General features: G+C 45.6%; 1 protein-coding gene across 9 annotated transcripts in view; it reads left to right on the forward strand.

The window, feature by feature from the left end:
- The window catches only part of LOC140726206 (fibroblast growth factor receptor 3-like), a 271,549-nt gene that overhangs the window by 206,334 nt on the left and 42,305 nt on the right, over positions 1-22,910 (forward strand). For all 9 annotated transcript variants that reach the window (XM_073042271.1, XM_073042272.1, XM_073042270.1 and 6 more), the window contains one exon: positions 7,518-7,574. In XM_073042271.1, the coding sequence (XP_072898372.1) occupies positions 7,518-7,574 (57 nt within the window). The remainder of the gene's footprint in view (positions 1-7,517; positions 7,575-22,910) is intronic.

A 22,910-nucleotide genomic window follows, 5' to 3' on the forward strand; every position in this document is an offset into this window, starting at 1 on the left:
CTCAACATGGTTTTGCATTTGGCAGTAAAATTGTTCTGATTAAGGTTGAAGTTTAGACCACAAGGCATTGAAGCTGAGTGAGGCCGTTCATCCCATCGAGTCCGCTCTGCTATTCCATCATGGCTGATTTATTTCCCCCTCAACCCCATTCTTCTGCCTTCTACCGTAACCTTTGACACCCTGACAAATCAAGAACCTATCAATCTCTGCTTTAAATGTACCAAACGGCTCGACCATCACAGCTGTCTGTGGCAATAAATTCCACAGATTTGCCAATCTCTGGCTAAAGAAATTACTCCTTATCTCTGTCCTAAAGGGATAGCTTGTACCCTTTGATCCTAGTCTCTCCGGTTATAGGAAACATCCTCTCCCCATCCACTCTATCTGGGATTTTCAATATTTGATAGGTTTCACTGAGCTCCTGACCCCTTCATTCTTCTAAACGCAGATAGCCTGACATCTGACTGGCTGGAATGTGAACCAGTGTTCGGGAGTGTGAGCCAAGTGTGTCCCCGAGTTGGGGGTGGGGTTCAGGGACAGCAGGGGTTGAGAACTGGGTAGGTTTGCAGCCAGAACCCAGGGTCTCTCTCCCTCTCCCTCTCTCTTATATACTGTATATGTGGTCAAATAGGACAGATATGTACCCCCCCCCCCCGCCCCCCTGGATTAATTGGGCCATCAGTTAATCAGACCAGCTGCTTATTTGGGAAAGCTCTTAAAGAACAAAAACTAATTGAGAAAGTAGTCAGGATTCCCTTTGTTTACTTGGGACCCTATGCTGCTTAATTGGGCAGGATACTGTTACCCAACTCTTTATACCTAGCGTCAGTCATGTGCAATCTGTGGCTGTTAGACTCTACACCGTGCTTAGTTTTTAAATTGCATCAGTTGTATATGATTGTGTTCAAAAAACAGTGACTTTTGTCACTGATAGTTAGTGAGAAACAAGCAGTAAGACAATTCAAGCATTCAGGCTTGGAAGTGCCAGAAACAACCGGGAGTGAAAAGGAAACAATTTCACTGCTTCAGCAAGTTAGGAACTAGGAGGAATTTGAAGGTATTGACAACCATCTTGAATGTTACAATGAAAGTGAAGATTTGGAGGAAGACAGTCTATTGTCTGCGCTGCTTTTGTATATTTACCGTCAATCAAAAGAACATAGCTGTGTACACTGGATGAATTCCTCCATTGATAACTATTAGGAATTAATACAGAGTTTTATAGCACTGTAGTAGTATTGCTCGTGTTCTCATTTGTTCTGTATTTCATTTAGATACATCATTTGGTAGCCAGTTAAACAGTAATTTTTCTTTTTTATAATAACCCATTTGACCACAGTGGATTCAAAGGAAAATTTATTAAAATATAGTGAAAATTATTGTGTCTTTTGGTGTTAATAGTCCAGAGAATCAGCAAGTGTGCCATTATCAGAGCTTCATTAAAGCAGGGCTTGTTTTAAAGGAACAATGAATTCAAAGTCCCACAAAAACAAAAAAAACCTGCATATGCCAGAAATCAAAATCAAAGAAGTAATTGATGGGGATGTCCAGCAGCTAGAGACAAAAACACAGCTAGCATTTGAGGTCAATGTCAACAAGCTCTGATGATACTCCTTGACCTCGGCCAACCCTCCATTTTCCCCAGACGCTGCCTGATCTCCTGGGTGTTAGTGGCAGTTTCTGTTTATAATTAATGGTCCTCTATTGTTGCTCACTTGAGTTATCACCAACCTGTTGGGCACTGTGGCACTGACAGCGAGGGGTACAAGGCCAGCGGTGGGTGCTGAGTGCCAGCCAGCATGCCTTGCTGTTAGAGCACCCTGGGTTGTGCTGTACCAGTGTGCGAGGTGTGAAGGAAAGGCCAGTCCCTGCACAGGGCGATGACTTGCTTTTCCTGAAGAAGTGCTCTAATGACCACAGTGTATGGAGGATCTCTGGGCTTCCAATTGTTGACGACTGATTGAAAGGTAATTAACTGTAGTACGTGAATATTGAAACCAGCTGTGTTTTATGTACTCTGATTAATCCTTTATTTGGAATCCCGCTGGAGTAAATTAGGGCTCGCTCGTAATTCTGATCCCTGGACCACATGTGAATCATACTCCTTGCCTCCTTCCCAGATCTTACTGCTCCCTTCCTACTCTTTGTTCTTCTCCTTCCCAGCTTGCTTCCCCACTTTCCAAGACCTTCCTCGACCGAGACCTGAGAAAAGTTCCCCTTCCCAAACTTGTCTCCCTTTCTCTCCCAAGCCTCTCCTTTCAGGCCCTGCAGGCAGGTTGATGTGAGTGAGCTCCATGTCGTCTGTCTCCATAACCACCAGGTTTAAGGCACTCAGTGCTCCGAACAACATGAACCCTGATGGAGTATGAGGTGCTAGGCCCAAATATAAACCCTGCTGGATTATGTAGTGCTAGGCCCAAATATAAACCCTGCTGGATTATGTAGTGCTAGGCCCAAATATAAACCCTGCCGGATTATGTAGTGCTTGGCCCAAGTATAAACCCTGCTGGATTATGTAGTGCTAGGCCCAAATATAAACCCTGCTGGATTATGTAGTGCTAGGCCCAAATATAAACCCTGCCGGATTATGTAGTGCTAGGCCCAAATATTACCCCTCCTGGATTATGTAGTGCTAGGCCCAAATATAAACCCTGCTGGATTATGTAGCGCTCGGCCCAAGTATAAACCCTGCCAGACTATGTAGTGTGGCATCTTGACTTGCTAAGTGATTCAAGCAGCTGCTTTCAATCGAAGCAATGTGCACAGCGCTGGTAGTGATTTCTGGATTTGATCAAGTGGCTGATGAAAGAGAGCTCTCTGTGTGAAAGATATTTCACCCACTTTCTGCTCCACTTAAATGTGCACCTGTCAGGCAAATGCAGTCAAACCACATTATTGCAAACTCAAGGAGAATCACCAAGTGTGCTTGCCAGGAAGGATATGAACTGGAGTTGTCTCTTGATTGTAACAAAGGAAATTTATTAATTTTAAAGATAAAGTCACTGCTCAGTCAGTCGCACATTTACCTGTGCATCAGAATGTAGAGGATTTGTGGCCTGTTGGAGTGATTTTAGCATGTAATCTAAGCTGCACTTCAAGGCAGAATTGAGGGATGCTGGACTGTTGAAGATGTTGTCTACATCTCAAGAATAATTCATTAGCTGCGACTGGTCTTAAGATATTGTGAATTAAAAATGGTATATTTTCCAATTATTTTATTACCATTGATAACTTTATGGGTAAAAACCCCTTTATTTGCCACTGGGTCATCAGGAGCCCACTTGATTGGCGAACTAATACATCCTATATGTTTGTAAAAGAAAGACTGCAGTGGCTGGAAATCGAGCAACGCGTGATGCTGGAGAAACTCAGTAGGTCAGGCCACATCGATGGAGAGAGATGAACAGTTGCCATTTCAGATGGAGACCTTTCTCCAGGACAGGAGTGGAAGAACTGAGAAGAGTAGTGCTGACCCAAAACATCAACTCCACATTTTCCTCCAGCAATACTGGAAATCTGGAACATCACACAGAAAGCCAGTCACGCAGCATCTAAGGAGTCAACGTTTCAAGGCAAGACCCTTCTTCAGGACAGGTCTTTGGGGAGAAATAGTCTTGACCCAAAATGTCGACTGTCCATTTTCTTCCATAGATGCTGTGTGACCTGCTGAGTTCCTCCAGCGTGTTGTGTTACTGTCAGTAAAATGTGCTATAGTCACTTAATGAGAGAGTGGACTTCTCCCGCGTGTCTGAGTGGCTCGCTGTCTTGACATAGAAGTATGTCAGAGGCCCTTCATCGTTACTGAATTCAACTCTTGGGATCCTGCATGTCATTGTTGACTTCCCTTCAGCAGACTGCAAGCAGTTGAAGTTGGCCCACCATCACCTTCTCAAAGGCAGTTAGAAATGGGTAGTGAGTTGGCCTCTCCAGCAATCCAAATGAATCAATCAAAAATAAAGCTGTTCCGTTTTGTCCTCTATGAATGGATTCTAAATCTGCAGCTGGAAAGATTGAGTTAAATTGACTTTATTTCTTACACGCTTCACATACATTACATCTCCGTCTAAATGTGCAATGTACAATCATAATAATTTATAATAAATAGAACCATCAAAATAACATAGACATACACTCAAGTCAGTGTGAGTTAATCAGTCTGATGGCCTGGTGGAAGAAGCTGTCCTGGAGCCTGTTGGTCCTGGCTTTTATGCTGCAGTACCGTTTCCCAGATGGTAGCAGCTGGAACACAAAGTACACTGCAGATGCTGTGGTCAAATCAAGACGTACAAAAAAGCTGGATGAACACAGCAGGTCGGGCAGCATCCGTTGAAAGAAGCAGTCAACGTTTCGAGTCGAAACCCTTTGAAACCCTGACGAAGGGTTTCGACCCGAAATGTTGACTGCTTCTTTCAACGGATGCTGCCCGACCTGCTGAGTTCATTCAGCTTTTTTGTACGTCTAGCAGCTGGAACAGTTTGTGGTTGGAGTGACTTGGGTCCCCAATGATCCTTCAGGCCCTTTTTACACACCTGTCATTGTAAATGTCCTGAATCATGGGAAGTTCAGCCAATATCTATGTTTTTCCTGATAACCGTATAATGATGGGGAAGTGTGTGAGCTTCTGGAAGACGTATTCAGCATCTTCCGATCTCACCTGACTGATTCTGATGACAAGATCGCAGACCCATGGGAAAACATATCTGGTGTGCTGGTAGCCTCCAGGGAAGCGCATCGGGTTGTAGTAGTGTAGAAGCAGGCCCTTTGACCCATTAAGTCCATACTGACCATTCACACGAAATCCTGCACTTAACCCGTTCTATTCTGTGTAAGTATCAACACCCCCCCCCCCCCCCTGGATTTTACACACTGGCGACAATTTGCAGTGTCCATTTCATGCATCTTTGAAGACGCAGGAGTCTTTGGAGCACCCAGGCGATTGTGCGGGCAGAGGTCGGGATAGGACCGGAGATGCTGGATTGGTGCCACTGTGCTGTGCCACCTAAATCTGCCATCCTCACCTCGCCTGGCCCTGTAGTGACTCCGGACACATTAGCATGGTTAACTCTTGCTTCTTCAAGTTCAAGCGCAAGCAGGAACGGGTAATAATTGTAGGACACAGACTCTGGAAAAAGTAGCTTTTAAAAATAGATGGTGAGGTGAAGGAAGAAGAGGAGAGGCCAATAAAATGTACTGAGGCTCTTCCTCCCCCAAGCGTCCATCTCTTGTGTGAGGCCTGACAGCTGATCTGACCCACGTCCAGTAAGGACTGCCGTGATGGAAGCTCACCCCCTCGAGAGTGCAGCTTTTGATAAGAAACCTTTCCCAATCTGCTGGCCCTGCAGAGACCTGAGAACGAACCCGACGCGTATGATTCTGTACAGGTTCCATTCTGCAGAAAGCACGAGCAGAATGGCTCAAAACCTCGATTCATGCGTAATGAGCCTGGAAGCAGGAGGCGGGAAACGTGCCAGAGCCAGATTTAACTGATCTGTGAAACTGCAGCTAAATGCAGTTTCTGTTTAGGTGCTCGGAGCATGCACAGAGACCCACTGTTTGGAAAGAAACAGACTTTCCTCTTAAAAGGGTAGAGTATAACATCCGTGGTTCCTTTACTCATAAAAACTGCTGTTAAAACTATAAATAAAAATACTCTACATTCTTCGGATAGAGGGTCCGTTAACTCTTTTGCAGGTAAAGGCTAACTCACTGAAACATGATCATTCATTCCCTACCCACGCACTGCGACCACAGTGCATGCAATCTACAAAATGCACCGAAGTTACTCACCCATTGTACCTCCCAGATCTGCGACCTTTACCACAAGCAACGCATGGACATGGGAACATCAGCATCCACGGGTTCTCTCGCCGAGTGGCGCACCATCGTAACCTTTGAAGTACATCCTTACTCTTTTGTCGTCATTGGAGCTAAATTGCGGAATTCCTTCTCAACAGAAGCCTCGTCCCCAAAATTGCAGCCTTTCAATAGCAACCCACGCAAAATGCTCGAGGAACTCAGGAGATCAGGGGAATAAACAGTCAGCATAGACACTTCATCAGGACTGGAAAGGAAGGGGGCAGTTCAAGAGTGCAACTCATCAGCCCCTTCTTAAAGGTGTTAGTGTTGAGCAATCAATGTTGACCAAGTCACTGATGCCTAGGTCCGATAAGTAATAATGGTAAGTTTATGCTGGAGTCGCTGTTACGCCCTCTTGGCAAACGACAAGCTGTATTGTGTTTGACTACAGAATGCTGCAACATTCATGGACTCAGGGATTTGGACTAATGTTTTTGTGCGATTGTATTTCACTGCTATTTTTTATGTGCTTGTTATCTTCTATGTTCCTTGTTCTGTGTGTGTGGCTGTTAGTGCTGTGGCCCCGGAGGAACGCTGTTTCATTTGGCTGTGGTCATGTATGGTTGAATGACAATTAATCTTGAGCTTCACCTTGAAAACAGAAAGGTCTTTGAGTTAAGAGCTAGGCTTGAGCCTGTTACTGCAGAAACATAAACATACAGTCTAAGCTGCCATTCAGTGTAGCAGATCAAGATTCCAGTTTACTTATCGTGTGTACTGTACATCAAAACATACAGTGGAATGCATCGTTTGCGTTAACAGCCAACACACAGGCGTGCTAGGGACAGCCCACCAGCATCGCCACACGTTAAAGCACCAACATAGCTTGCCCACAATGCTCGGCAGAACACACAACAAAACAGAGCGTACCAAGAAACAACACAAGCCCTGCTCCTTCCTCACACCCTCACACATACACAGTCCTCTAACCCCAAGACAGACCTTCAGCGGACTCGGAGATCCAGACATCAGGCCTTTGGCTGAGGAATTTAAATGGTGGCCTGATGGCCTGTTAATCTTTTACATCAACAACCCAATAAATATATAAGATTTCCTGGCACCCTTTAGTGAAGAGAAAACCCATTCTCCCTGTGTCCTAGCCAGTATTTCTCATTGAATCTACATTGTCAGAGCCGATTCGCTCTTTTGCTTTTCAGTGCTGTACGGTACGTGAAAACTTACTGTACCAGCAGCACCAGTCCTTAGGCTGTGAAGCACTTTGAGAGATCAGAACAATAAATCAAGTGATCTACAAATTCAGGCTTGCTTTATTATTGGGTATCAGAACACTGTCACAATTCTGTACTCTGAATTTATTTTGACAAATAGGAGCCTTACACTATCTCCGAAGTCAAATTGGTAAAATTATGTAAATTCAGTATTTTTCAGGATCTGGGCATTAGGCCGTAAGATCATGAGAATAGGAGCAGAATTTGGCCATTTGACCCATTGAGTCTGCTCTGCCAAGGAAGTTTTTAATTTCACCCATGCAGAAATATATTTGTGCTTACGACAGTTTACTCCATTCGAAGTCGACTCCTAAGCTGTAGAGGTCAAGGATTGTAGATGGTGCCTTGGAAGAAACTTTGGCAAGTTGACATATTCCAACTTGCATTCTTCTTCTGGTGTCACACTGTTAAGAGGCTTATTTTGTATTTCAGATTCTTTATCTTCGGGTGATGATGAAGATGACGATGACGATGGGACTGAGGACACAGGTACTGTACCGATATCTAGGAGCCTTCGGTTTCTCCTACCTTCCCTTAAGAATCGGACTTCCCCGTTGGAAAGGCCAGCAGAGAGCTTAGAACATAGTGCAGTATAAGCACTTCAGCCTATAATGCTGTGCTGACTTTTTAACCTACTCCAACATCAATCTAACCCTTCCTTCCTACATAGCCCTCCATTTTCCCATCATCCATGTGACTATCCAAGACTTTCTAAAATGTCCCCGATGTATCTGCTTCTACCACCACCCCTAGCCGGTCGATTCCCCACACCTGCCAGTCTCTGTGTACCTCTGACATCCTCTCTATACTTTCCATCAATCGCCTTAAAATGACACCCCCCCATGTTAGCCATAGCTTGCGGATGACACTCCCTTCTTACGGAATGCAGTGAGAAATGGTCACCGGCTTTGTTGCTGTTAGTGGAACATTGGTGTTGCACCTTTCAATTCAGAAGCGATCACTTTACCTCAGAGCACGTTACATGCTATGAGAAGTGAGCTACCTCGACACTTCTGATGTTGAGTTTTTCAGTACTAGGCAACGATCCAGAGAGTGCCTTAGAGGAACAAGTGCTTTGCTTGAAACCAGCAAACTCTTCACAAAATCTGTGTACAAGTATGATTTGGTTAATGAGATTTCTGACTGTTAAATTCAGCTTCTTTGGGCTAGTTACTGCGCAGCTACTTGAATAGGGAGCTTAGTGTAGCTGTTAGAACGCGGAGGGAGAAGTAATCCACGGAATGCAAGTACCTCGGGTCCTGCTGAAGGGTTTCGGCCCGAAACGTTGACCGTACTCTTTTCCATAGATGCTGCCTGGCCTGCTGAGTTCCTCCAGCATTTTGTGTGTGTTGCTCGGATTTCCAGCATCTGCAGATTTTCTCTTGTTAATATAGCTGCTGATAGTTTGGGTGGAAGGAGACAGGTGTAAACAGACAAGATCCCCATTTCTAGTTACTCCTAGTAACATAAGCAAGAAAGACAGTCGAACTGAATATGTAAACGAAAGTGAGAATATATTATGGAGAGCTGAAAGAACACCGGGTCAGCTTGTGATGCCTTCTCTGGTTGAGTCATACATGACCGTCGAGTTTATGCGTACACTTCGTGAATGGACGTGATATACTAGAAACCGTATCTCCGTACCCCTGGGTGAGTACAGAGTGTAGGCAAGGAGATATGAGGTATCAGTAGTCTGTTCTCACCTGACGATGCATGCTGATGGAATCATACAGCAGTAAACAGGTGCTCTGCCCAGCGTGCTCATGGTGTCTGTACTAATCCCAGTTACCAACACCCTGTTCCTACAAGCATAGTACATCCCTTGGCAGCAGAAGTGTTCGTGCAGCTTTTCTGACTCCACTACCTGAAAGTGTCTAGTAATGGGTTACAGTTCAAGGGCTCCTTGTAAACAGGTTTGATAAACTTCTTCAAAAACGCAAGCTTTTATATCTTTGTTACCCCTCGGAAACAGTCCGCTCACTTCCACCGATCTACAATTGTGTATCACCCTCATATCTCTGTTACCCTTCAGATAGTCTGTACACTTCCATTCATCTACAATTGTGTATCACCCTCATATCTCTGATACCCCTCGGAAACAGTCCGTACACTTCCACTGATCTGCAGTTGTGTATCACCCTCATATCTCTGATACCCCTCAGATAGTCTGTACACTTCCATTCATCTACAATTGTGTATCACCCTCATATCTCTGATACCCCTCGGAAACAGTCCGTACACTTCCACTGATCTGCAGTTGTGTATCACCCTCATATCTCTGATACCCCTCAGATAGTCTGTACACTTCCATTCATCTACAATTGTGTATCACCCTCATATCCCTGATACCCCTGGGAAACAGTCCGTACACTTCCACTGATCTACAGTTGTGTATGGCCCTCATTCTGCAGCAAATTGCACCTTGGGATTGGTTTATTATTGTCACATGTACAGAGATGCAGTGAAAAGCTTGTCTTGCATTCTGATCAAACAGGTCAAATCATTACACAGTGCATTGAGGTAGAACAATAACAGAATGCAGAATGAAGTGTAACAGCTACGGAGAAAGTGCAGTGAAGGAAAACAATAAGATACAGGATCATAATGAGATAGTTTGATAAGGTCTAGAACCCATCTTTACATCCTAGGGAACCATTTAGTAGTCTTATAACAGAGTAAAAGCTGTCCTTGAGCCTGTTAGTACATACTTTCAAGCTTTTGTATCTTCTGCCCGATGGTAGAGGGAAGAAGAGAGAATGTCCGGGATAGGATCATTGATTCCGCTGGCTGCTTTACCGAGCCAGTGAGAAGTGTAGGCAGGGTCCATGGGGGTGGGAGGGGGGGCTGGTTTCCATGATGTGCTGAGCTGTGTCCACCCTTTACAGTTTATTACAGTCATGTGCAGACTACAAGTAACAACTTAATGACGTTTGTTCGCCCTGTTTATGTGGATGTGGTGCCGGGTCTTCACAGACCCAAGACCTAAGACCATAAATCATAGGACCAGAATTAGGCCATTCAGCCCATCAAATCTGCTCCGCCATTCGATCATGGCTGATATTATTTTCTCTCTCAATCCCTTTCTCCTGAAAAACATTTGACACCCTTACTAATTAAATGCCTATCAACCTCTGCTTTAAATACATCCAATGACTTGGCCTCCTGGCTTGTGAAATTCCTTCTCATCTCTGTTTCAAAGGGATGTAGGTCCTTGTATTCTGAGGCTCTGCCTTCTAGACTCTCTTCCCACTATTAGAAACATCCTCTGCCTGTCCACTTCATCTCAACTTTTCAGTATTCAGTACATTTTAATGCAATCCCTCCTTGTTCTTCTAAACTCCAGCAAGTACAGCCCCAGAGCCATCAAACACATCTCATTCCAGGGATCATTCTCATAAACCTCCTCTGGACCCTGCCCAGTGCCAGAACATGCTTTTTTAGATGTGGGGCCCATATCTAGGCTGTTCTCCGAGAAGATGCAACACTCCCTGAGCGAGGAAATCCAATGGTAGTGCACATTTCAAACTCCAGAGGGAGGATTGAATGTACAAGACTGTAGCTATACAAATCCATCCCTTAAAATTAAGCTGTTTCTGATCTTTGTAAAGCTCCAATTGTGCTTAAAGATTTTTAAACAGAACAGGACAATGTTTTCTTATGTAACAGCTCGAGTATAATATCTTCAACTCTGCATGCCTCAGTGTCCTCGCAAGTAGGCTGGATGCTGATGACAGGAACTGTCAATGCCAGCCTGCCACTGAGCATCTCCTGGAGATTGAGCCAGTTAATGACACCAAGATGTTAGTGGGTTGAGCCCCAGTTTACACTTACTGCCCCGGCCAGTACCACTTTATAATCCAGAACACACATCTGTTCACTAGGAAAGCAAATAAACCCATTTGAGGAAAGTGTGAGTTGCAAATGACCGAGGACAGTTAAGGCTACTAAATTAGCGTTATTTAAAGCTACTGTTGTACGGAGATGCTTAGGTGCTTGTCTCCTTCAGCCGGTGTTTTGTCTGCTCCCGATAAGCAGGAGGGCAGTGAAAAGAGGGATCTTAGACCCTCCGACAGAAGAAGTAGGATTTCCTTAAATTATCTTCCAATGCCTAACAAAACTGTTTAAATAAAATCATTCCTCAGCTGGTTGACTTCATTGGCAGGTCCTGGGCTCTTACCTCCTCCCAAACTATCAAGGATTAACCTTAGTCACCATGTAGCTTTACACACCTATTAGGAATTTGCTGTGGTGTGTTGACGTGACATGCAACAAAAAACAACAATAGTAAAGAGTGATATAAAAATAAAGTTCAAGGTTGAAGTACAGATATGGAGTAAAATATGCATAAATACCAGCATGTGTTTACAATGTAAACAACGTTATAAAAAGTGGTTGAGGTGTTTACATTGAGATAGAGGGGGCTGGGGTGGGGGCTAACTGGAATGGTTGATCAGATTTTCTGCCTGCTGAAGAAACTTTTAAGGTGGCATGAAGTTTTTGCTTTAATAGGCCGATTAGCACTCTGCTGGATGGGTAGTGCCCTTATAGCTAGTGGGAGCTACTGCTTTGAAGTGCAGCATGGGTACTCTCAAAGGACTGGGGTAGGGAGCTCCAGTGTCAATGAAAGAACAGTACATTTTCCAGTCAGAATGGTGAGGGCAATTTGGGAGGGGAACTTGGACTACACGCCCACATTAGCAAAGTTCTCTTTTTCAAATAAACCTAACAGCCAGTTAAATCTCTTGAGATTCCAGGACATCTTAGAGGGTTTTAAAGTCTACTAGGTGCAGTGAGGTGTGTGATAATGTGTGGTGGCTCTAACAACCAGCAGTTTTTGGTTGAAATGCTAGAAATGCTCAGTAAGTAAGGCAGTGTCTATGAAGAGAGAAACAGAGAAATTTTCAGGTTGATGGCCCTTTATCTCGACTGAATCTTGCAGATTTTCAGTCTTGATGGAAGATTATCAATCTGCTAAGTCTGCTTTTCCCTCTAATGTCTGACTGTCTTCAGTACTTTCACTTTTATATCAGGCTTCCAGCACCTGCAGTCTTTTGCTTTAGAATTCTTCCACTTATATCGTCAAAGGACAAAATGTTGAACTGCTTGAAACACTTGGCATTTGTGTAGGAAAAGCATGTTCTGACCTTTCTTCGGAACCAGAACATTCCTGCTCTTCAGTGATAAGAGCAACATCCCAAGAACACAAGTGGGCCTAGACGTAACCATTCTGACCTGCTCCAGTCATGCAGAATGTGTATCTGCTGATTGACTGAGCCGTCTCTCTCAAGAGGGTCCTAGGCTTGATAGCTGCTCTGTAATGTATAGGTCACAATACACTCCAGTGTGCCAGAAAGAGGGAAATACCTAGGATTCCTGCTCCCAATTTGGACCATGTGGAAGGATCAGGCTCGTGTTAATGTTCAGCCTGCTGATAATCCCAGAGTGGCTGATGAGCAAGTGTCAATCACTTGGACAAGTTTGTAGGGAATGGGTGGGGAATCTGCACCTTATTCTCACCCTGGTTAAGATGTCACCATAGTGTCACTTTCCCTCCAACTATTAAGATGCACGGTCTCGGCCCTAAACATCGATTATCCGTTTGCCTGAGCCGCTGGGTTCCTCCAGCGATTTTATTTTTTTCCGCTTTAGACTTTTAGCTCTTGCATCTCCGCCTTTCGGGTGGATGTAGTAACATTGGGGCCTTGTTCATCAGAGGCCAGAGCGGAGCTGGGGTCGATGAATGTGGTCGTACTGCCTTCCAGAGTAATAGGGCGATGAGCAACGAGGGAGCCGGTGGCTGAGTGATTTGCATGTGGGTGTTTCACACCCCAGCCTTCCACCAGTTTTTCCTTCTTGTAAATGAGCCTCTGTGTTCATTCGCCCGTCTCACTGGGACCCACCATCTTGTTTATTTCCTCGGCAGCCAGTGTTGTCATGAAACTTCACTCAGCAACTATTAAAATGTCTTTTCGTTTTCAGTTGCGCCTCACAGCAGTGTTCTGGCACGGGTACAAGCACAGAATATAAGCAGGGCAGAGAGTTTCTCAGCACTTATTTTTTGAACTGACCCACAGGGTCTGACAAACAGTTCGAGTGAAGGAGACTTCATGTAGTGTGGGTTGTGAGTCAATGCAGAGATCCCCATGATCAGTACCAGTCCCACTTCTTCAAATTCCACCAGGTACAAACACGCAAGCACATTCTCCGTCTTCCCTAGCAACCCCACCCCCCGTGAAGCCTTGCAGCCATTCACCGTGTTCACTGTGGATTCTCTCTCCGCTCAGTGAACCCCTCAGAGACTGTGGATCAGAAACTGGCTTGGCTGACTCCTCTACCCACCGACTCGGGGCCCACACAAGGCTTTGGCTTCTCGCCACGGTGGGGGTGGGTACCACGCGGTCAGCGGGCACTGAGGTGCTTCGGCCTCCGATCGTGGTCGGCACTTCGCGGTAGAGGGCGAACGCCGGCAGCCCAGACGCTACGTGCTTCACGCTAGCGGCACTGTGACATGCTGCGTTTGATGAGGGAACCCTGGTCCCGGCAGCAAGCGCAGTTTTGCACGGTTTGTTATGCAGGCGCTCTGCTGACAGCAGGACGTCAACATTGGGACTCCTGTGTGGTCTGGAGAACAGGTATTTCTGACAGCAGTCAGCCTGCTATTTGTTTTGGCCCACCTAGTAACAGCTCTAATGATTAATTGGGACAAGGTGAGATCACATTCCAGTAATTACAAAGAAGCATTGTTCCTGCTGTGGAGAAAGGTTCCAGGACGTCAGTTAAAGACGTGGCAAGAGCATTTACTCCAAATTCTTCATGTGTTGAATACAGGGGCCAGTGTTGGTTCACCATACATGTTAGCCAAGAGCGCAGATCTAGCCTCATGCTGGGCCTTGTGGGAATTGTCCCGGTGGACCGGTGGGGCTCCACACGCCAGTCAGCCTTTAGGCATCTGGCTAACAAGCAAGGGGGTTAAGCCAGTGCCTTTGGGAGGGGAGAGATGGAGGACATGAGGGCCAGATGTTAAAACCCTTTCTGGATCTGCATCATCCACAATCCACTTCAACATCACTGACATATGTTGTGAAAGTTGGTGTTCTGAGGCAGCAGTACACTACAACACATAAAAAGTTACTACAATCTACAACAGATAGATAGGCAGATTGGATAAATATATAAACAGATAGTAAACACAAAGTACACTGCAGATGCTGTGGTCAAATCAAGACGTACAAAAAAGCTGAATGAACTCAGCAGGTCGGGCAGCATCCGTTGAAAGAAGCAGTCAACGCGAAGGGTTTCGACCCGAAACGTTGACTGCTTCTTTCAACGGATACCCGACCTGCTGAACTCATCCAGCTTTTTTGTACGTCTATATAAACAGATAGGTAGGTTGGATAGACACTTAGATAGATGGGTAGGTTGGATAGATACAGTAGATAGAGGCAGAATCTGATGGGAGTTTATAATTCAGATCATTTATTTATCATATGCACGTTGAAACAGACAGTGAAATGCACTTTAACAGCCAACACACCGAGGAACAGCCCACAAGTGTCACCGTGTATTCCAACGCCCACAATGTTCTGCAAGACAACAAAAGCAGCAATAACAAGACAACAACAGCAAAATAAGCCCCTATTCCATCCCTCCCACCCTCTAGCACACTCTGATAGGATGGTGTTTATGAGAAATTGGGGAAAATTTTAAAAAGCAGGATGAATGTAGCATTAGTGTAAATGATCAGTGTGGACTCAGAGGGCTGGGGGGGCAAGCGGGCAATCTTTTTTCCATGCCCCAGCTCTCTGTGGTTCTGTAATTAACCAGTGCGACGCCCAGGGTAAAAGTAATGGCACAGGAGTTTCATATAAATGAGTTGTCACGGCAGATCATGCAGTTTCAGCCCACACAGCCGTTGCTGTATGGTACACAGCACAGAGCTTGTGATGTTAATCCACGCACCGCACACGTCTCTCTGAAGTATGGGGAAGAGGCACCGCAGCGAGTGCTAGGTGTGGACCACTGGAGTGAGGGGCTGACGCAGAGGCGGTGAAATGCTCCAGTGCGCAGCTGGTGCAGAGGGTCGCCGAGTCTGCGCGGGTTGCCAGGAAGGTAACGTGATGCCTGCCACTGGGAGCAGCGTAAGGAGAGACTGTGCTGCTGCTGCCTGGAGTGTAATCCCAACATAAATCTGCCTTGTGACCATCAATGGCCCTGTCACAGGATATCGGCATTTTAAAGAAGGGATTAGTACAAACTGGAGCCAATTTGTTGCTCTCGAAAGTTAGATGATGGCTGATCCAGTCCAAGTAAGTCTGCCGCTTCCAACAAAACATTCATTCCTAAGCCTGTTAGACTTGATTAGAATGCACATCAAAAATTTCTCTTTGTGTGTGCTGGAAAAAGAAATCCAATTGCAGACTTAATTCTGGGTCATGTAAAATGGCTTAAAATTGAATCACAGCTGAGAAATGGCAGAGAAAGAATAAAACAAAAGGGGCGGGAGGCCTGTCACTAATCTTCACTGAAGTACATCTCTTGCTGGTAACGCTCACGTTATCTTCTTATAGAAAGGTGCTTTTCTGAATAAATTTTCTTCTGGGAGTTATGTGCATGGCATGACAACTCTCCACAATTGGATAACTTTCTCTACCACACACAAAAATAAATTTTTGATGTGCTTTCTAATGGAGACTACAGGCAATGTCCCTATTAGTGTAAAGCACATTGGGATACCAGCTCCCACTTAAAGTCACATCAGTCACTGTGGAAATGCAAGTTACGCTTTGTGCCTGCTGGCAGGCAGAGCGAGAGGGGTCTGCAGCACGTGGGCTGGGCCTTCAGGGTGGATTCATTGAAGGTGATGAGGCTTTGAGCTGTGAAGTCAATCTGAAGGTGTGTCTAGTGCATTTTGTACCCGTGAGTATGTTGAGCTTCATGAGTGGTTGTAGAGGCAGATACATTAGGGACATTTAAGAAACTCTTAGACAGGTACATGGGTGATAGAATCGTGGCCAGCTATTGAGGAGAGAAGGGTTAGATTGATCTTAGGGTAGGTTCAAAGATCGGCTCGACAGTGTGGGCTAGGCGGCTTGTACTGTGTTTTAATGTTCTGTGTTTGATCTTCAAAATCATTTAGCCAGTGGAAGTTACTGAGGTAAGGTGAGGTTAGGACAGACACATCGTTATCCAGGGTAAAATAAATCCACAACCTTTACATGCAAGGATTAGGGCAGCAAGCACAGGGGAACATCAGCTGTAGGTTCCCCTCCAATGCACGCGCCATTTGAATGTGAAAATGTGTCACTGGGATTTCGTCAGCACTGGGTTTGAGTCCTGGAATTTCGTTGCCATTTGCCGGGGGCACTGTGGACACCCCTTCACTGGACGGACTGCAGTGGTTCAGACGGGTGACTCGGCAACACCCAGACCCCGTAAATGAAGATGGTGTTAGGACCATGGGATTAGTCTAAGGGGGAGAAAGCTTTCTGAGGGAGTTCTATTTTATGGAGGCAAGCGTCTGACAAGAGAAGTATGGAAGGCAAGGCCAGCTGTGAGATCACTAGTTGTGTGCCTGAGGTTCTGCAGCACTGGAGGAGAGGCAGACGTGTGTCTTGATAAAAGATTGGCTGAAGGAAGTAGACACAGCTGACGGTCATTTGCATGGCATATCCTCTCAAGGACCAGTTCTTCAAAGCTCAAAAGTTCAAAGTAAATTTAGTATCAAAGGACGTATGCAGTATCCCACCCTGAGATTCAATTTTCTTCACAGAAAAACCAAGAAATACAATAGAGTCAATGGAACACCACACACAAACCAATCTGCATTCGGTATCACTCCACACACTCAGTCTGCAGCTGCATTGCAATACCTGTGGCTACAAGGAAAGTGACATTTGTTATTGACGTCCTCAGCAAACATGTACTCCAGTGCCTCTGTGACAATGTCCCCACTACACTCATTCACCCGCTGCCTGAGTGATCTTAAGCCTTGTTCCTTCACTTGTCGTCACACTTAACGGCAGAAGAATGTACTCTTGGGGTCAGTGATAATGCAAGTCTGGTGAAAGCTTAATATTTCCCCTCAACCATAGGATAATTATGTTTTTCTGGCAATCGCACTTAAGTCAAATAAAAACAATGCTTCACTTCAGTAAATAAGTCTGTTTGTACATGTTCCCTGTGGATTCTCAGCAATGTGCCTGTAAGTATTGAAATGCAATTTGATCTTTAATTAAATCTGGCTGTGCATTCACTGGCATCAGATGAACAAATTATATAATTACCAGGAATTCCATCTACTCAGTCTGTGGTAGGCACCAATTTATTAAATGGGGTCCCAGCCTTTTCAATCAAATTGAAGACATAACCTTTAAGTGGGTGTTTAACCAGCTGTCCTTGGAGGAAAGCACGAGAGGCACTATCCAGTACTGACCTTCCATATGACTTGTTACAGGCTTTAAGATAAAATGTATCTGCAGCAAGTATCATCTCTTGTGCAGCCATAACCTTAATCAGGACTGTGGGGTTAAAAATTATATTATTCAGTGCTGGTAATAAATTAATTCTCTAGGCAGTCTGAAAGTTCTTCGACAGCAAATGATTCAGAAAAAAAAATCAACAGAGGATTTCCTCTTACTTATATGAGCATCATGAAAGATTTCTTTCTTCACTGTTTCTGTTGTAATGATAAAGGCTTCTTACTAGCAGAGGATTTAATGTGGAATGTGACTAGATTCAATTTTCCCCATTATATGTTGCTGAGGTAAACATAGTACAGTTGGTGTGCTGTGCTGTGACCTGTCTCATCCCTAGAAGTACTCTTCACATTTGGATCTAATTCAGTGCAGTTTCTTTCTGCACAGAAACTCCTAAACGCAAGTTGTACTCTAGCTTTCACTTTCCATTCATTAAAACATTTTTCAAGCCTAATTAGGTGTCAGGGTTAGCTCACCTGCCTCAAGCTGAAAGGACTGTGGAACAAATTCTCAAGCCATCAGCACTTTACCTTCCTTCTGTGCAGCTCTGCCTCGGTGACGAGGGCTTACTCTGTTTCACAGGGGGTGTCGCTTCGTAAAAGATAGGAGGTCCCATGTGATCCTTTGCCGGAACGTGAAGGGGGACAGGAGGTTTCCCAGCACTCCCGGCCGAGACCTATGCTTTGACAAGTCATACAATGGACCAGTTTAATTGATCATTAATCTCACACTGTTTGCTACGTCCGAAACTGCCACCTCATTTCCCTTTGGTGGAGCAAGAACAGCGCTCCTAAAGCACTTGATTGGCTGTAAAGACTTCTGGAACTGCTGAGGTGGTGATCAGGCCAGTACAAATTCAAGTACTTCCCTAACTCTTTAGGAGCCATTCTCTGCTTCCTTTCCTGCCCCTCTCATCCCTTCCGCTACTCAAACCAGCCTCTTTCCTACAGCACATTTCCCCCAAGCCTCTTTCCTACAGCACATTTCCCCCAAGCCTCTTTCCTCCACCAGCGCCTGCTCCCAGCCCCTTTCGCCGAGCCCCTGGCCCGCAGCCCTCTGCTGTCAGCCCCGAGGCTGTTGCCTTTGGAGCGTCAGGATTCAGTGATCGGCTGCGGGGAGTTTGTGGAGCTGGAAGACGGCAAGTGTGTTCTGAAGGCAGTGTGGCTGTGCAGTAACTGTAAGGGAATGTGTGGAATCTGCTGCAGCAAATCACAGGGGAATCACACCACAGGGGGTTCAACTCAATTGGCAGCGTGCAGGCTTCAGGCATTATTTTATAAATGCTATTAGTTCTTATGTTGCAATCTCCATTGTTTATTCTTTTGTCTCTATGTTATCCCACTTGCATAATCATCACATCTGTTCGCAATAGAAAATTGAAGTCCAGTCAACAGGCTGTCCAGAAACACCAGGCAGTCAACGCCGATACGCAGGCGGGTATCAAGACCTGGGTTAAGGGAGGCAGAATAGTGGCTCCCGTCGCTAGGAGGCAATCTCCAGCCCCTCAGTGTGAGCCATCCTGCGATGCAAGAGCGTCACTGGCACATCACTACATTGGTTCAAAGTTCAATGTAAATTTATTATCAAAGTACGTGTATGTCACTGCGAGATTCATTTTCTTGCAGGCATTCACAGTATGTCACAGAAATACAATAAAATCAATAAGGAACTACACACAAAGGCTGAAAACCAATCAATGTGCAAAAGAAGACATGCAAGTAAAAGATAACTAAATATCTGATACCGAGGACGAGCTGTAGAGTCCTTGGAAGTGAGTAGGTAGGTTGTGGAATCAGCTCAGTGTTGAGGGGGGTGGTGTTACCCTCGCTGGTTCAGGAGGTAATAACTGTTCCTGAACCTGGTGTGTGGGACCAAAGGCTCCGACACTTCCTGCTGGATGATAGAAGCAAGCAGAGAGCATGGCCTGGATGGTGGGGGCCATGCTGCTTTCCTTGCAGAGGTGGGGAGGGCTTTGCCTGTGATGGACTGGGCTGTGTCCACCACTTCTCCTAGGCTTCTCCATTCTCGGGCAAGATCTGAAATCACAGGGTTGTTGGGGGCTGTGGGAGTTCATGAACATGCCTCATTTGGGTTGGATCATAGCCAGTGTTCAGTCAGGAGAAGAATAATTTAAGCAAGACACCCTTTTATGAGTGATAATCAATATTTAGGTGTGCTTGTAAAATTATCTTTGTTTAATGATTGTGCTATCACTCACTCACAGTAGTCGGCAGTGTCCTGAAGCAGCTTTCCCTCTTGGGCCATTGCCTTCCCAGCTGGTCAGGGTGATGGAGGTGGTACTGTATCACCATATGAGTTACCCTGGGTGCCCTTCCCCCAAAACTTGCAGGATGGTGGGGTAGTTGGCCTCTGTCAGTTGGCCCTCATGGGTGGATGAGAGGTATATTCTTAGTGGAATTGATCGCAATGTGGGGAAAATAGGTTTCTGAAAAATTAAGGGGTATGGGATTACTTTGTGAACCAGAAGAAATTCAGTGGACCAAGTGGCCTCCTTCCATGTTGGGAATGGAATTAATGGGAAATCATGCCTGTGGGCTTGCTATTCTTGTGTATTTAGTGACTAAGGAGTCACGGAGGGGGGTTTATAACCTAGGAATTCATTTCACAAGGGGGAGGCGTCTCTGGAATAGAGGACCTGCAGCACCTTTATCCCAAGCCACCAAGGCTGAAAACTTAGTGCAGAGTTCAGGGCCATTCACGTCCTGAGCCATTTCTTGTGTGTATGATAATAGCAGTAAGTACAAATACTTGCCTTTGTTTAGCGCCTTTAGTGCACTAACTTCAACATTACCAGAGAAAATGTTATTCTTGCTGACCAGCAAAGGATTGGGCAAAGCAGGGAGTTTGGAGGAACACCAGAGAGGACTTGGAGAGGGAAATCTGGGAGATCAGGTCCCTGGGTGCTGAAGGCATGGCCTCCAATGATGGAGCCTGTGGTGTGTTGGAGAAGGAAGAGTTTCCAGAGATTGCTGTCTGGAAAGCCTCATGGAATAGGGAGGAGTGAGGCCATGTAGGGAATTGTAAGGATTGAACCTTTACAGGCACAGGGTCCAGCACACAGGTGACTGAGTTCACAGATACAGGGAACTGGGTACAAACTTCAGAGCAACAGTGTTTAGCATGAGCACAACTCTCTGGCAGAGCGAAAAAGATGCAGGATGGAAATGAGTGGATGATCGAGGGTTTTGGCAGGAGATATGCTAAGGATGGATTGGAGAAGGTGGTGTTATCAACTCACCAAAATTTAGAAGAATGGGGTGGATCTTACTGAAACCTACCAAATACTGAAAGACCTGCATAGAGTGGACATGGAGAGGTGTTTCCGATAGTCTAGGACCGGAGGGCCCAGCCTCATGATACAAGGATGTCCCTTAGGGACAGAGAGGAGGAGGCATTTCTTTAGTCAGAGATGGTGAATCAGTGGAACACATTGCCAAGGATACATCATTGGGTACAGTTAAAGCAGAGCTTGATAGGTTCTTAAATATTAGGAGCATCAAAGGTTATAGGAGAAGGGAGAAAAATGGGGTTCAGAAGGAAAATTAGTCAGCCGTGATTGAATGGCGGTGCAGACTCATTGGGCAAAATGGCCTAATCCTGCCCCATGTCTTATGGTCTTATTTTTGCTGACCATTTGTCCTTCTCACAGTTTACTAACCAACCTGTCCTTGTGTAATCCACAAATGTGGCTGCAGTACACATGATCCTGGATTCCTCCTGTGCATGGTTCAGTCAGAGGAATTGTCTGCCATGTTGGACTAGCAGGGGATGTCAGGTGGAATGGAGAGTGTGCCGTGGCTATTGATAAGCTGACACTCCTGTGACAATCCAGGCTACGTGCACGAAGGCTCAGGATGATGCTAATCTGCCAGTTGTCGGACGGGGAACATGATGAACTCAAATAAAGCCCCATTACAAAAGGGTTTAGCGAACATACCACAAGATTGAGAGAGAAAGCTGGGAGTGCGGTGATAATGACGCACATGGAAACTGCAGTTCACTTCCAGCACGGCCCCCGTGAGCTGCGCGCCGCGCAAAATGGTAACAGGCAGGGCATTTTGACACAAGTCAGCCACGTGTATTGTGAGAAGTGTTAACCTATGCACTGAGAGACAACAGAGTAGTAAGGTTAAATATTTTTAGTGAGTCGTGTTAGCCATGGTACACGCAGGGATAGTTACAGTGGGGCAGCGACAAGACGAAAACACGTGCACTCGATAGCCCACGCACCAAGAGAGAGCCTGCCACGTATAGGAGGCCCAGTCAATTCGCCACGTGATCAATCAGCCACATGCACACTTGCAGCATTCTCACAATCAATCCGGTGTGGTTCAGAACAAACTTTTTTGAGTTTGGCGCCTCTTGACCCCACAAGAGGTGAAAGGCACCAGAGATGCCCCACAATGTATTGTATCATAGTGCAAATTCAAGGGAAGACCTGCTTCTCAACGCTAGAAATCTATACACAACAGCTGGAAGTCAGGGCCCTAATCATTGGTTCGACAAGTTACTTTAGGCAGCTTGCCTTCATTCTCATCTTTACGCAGGCGCATGCAAATACACCTCACAGTGAGCGCTTGATCGGCCAAGAGCGCACCTCTGATCCGGGGCTGATGTGGTCTTTTCCCACAGCCCATAACCTCCTTCCCCACTGCTTCATAAATAGTTTTGTTCAGTGTAATTAAATCACTTTGTGTTGGCAGTCAGTGAGTTCTCTTGTCAGTGCTGGGGTCAGGGAGACAATGTTCTTGGCCATATCTGTCTGCAGAGAAACATCTCCCTCACTGCTCATCTGTCAGCCAATATCTGCTGAGTGCCAGGGAAAAATAAATGGCTGGCATTATTGCTTCAACTCGCATGTGAAGGTTAACAGGGAAAGCTGCTGTGACCCATCACTGGCCCAAAGCAGCAAGCTTTGATTAAACTCTCGGTGCTGGGAAAGTAAATTAGTTCAACATTGTCGCTCCATGCTGGGTGAGTAGTGATGGAGCCCAGCGATATCTGACAGGCAAACAATGTGTGAAGCTGACAGACAGGAGTCTTCCCCGAACCATTCACCCCTCCATCGCCCCCTCCGCTTGCCCACAGCTGCCCGAGACACACACATTCTGAATGTTTTAGTCACCTCCCTCAGGTGTGGGTGATGCGTAGACAGTCTCTCTCACCCACGGGGTTACACATTGAGGAAGCCGCCAGAAGCACTTGAGATGCATTTTCTTGCAGGCATTTACAGGAAAGTAAAGCCGTACAATGGAATTTATGAAGAACTATACATGAGTGAAGGCTGACAAAGAGCCAAAGTGCAAAAGAACAAAAGCTGTGCAAATTA

Source organism: Hemitrygon akajei, chromosome 4 (genome assembly GCF_048418815.1).
Source record: "Hemitrygon akajei chromosome 4, sHemAka1.3, whole genome shotgun sequence".
In the NCBI taxonomy this organism is placed as follows: Eukaryota; Metazoa; Chordata; class Chondrichthyes; order Myliobatiformes; family Dasyatidae; genus Hemitrygon; species Hemitrygon akajei.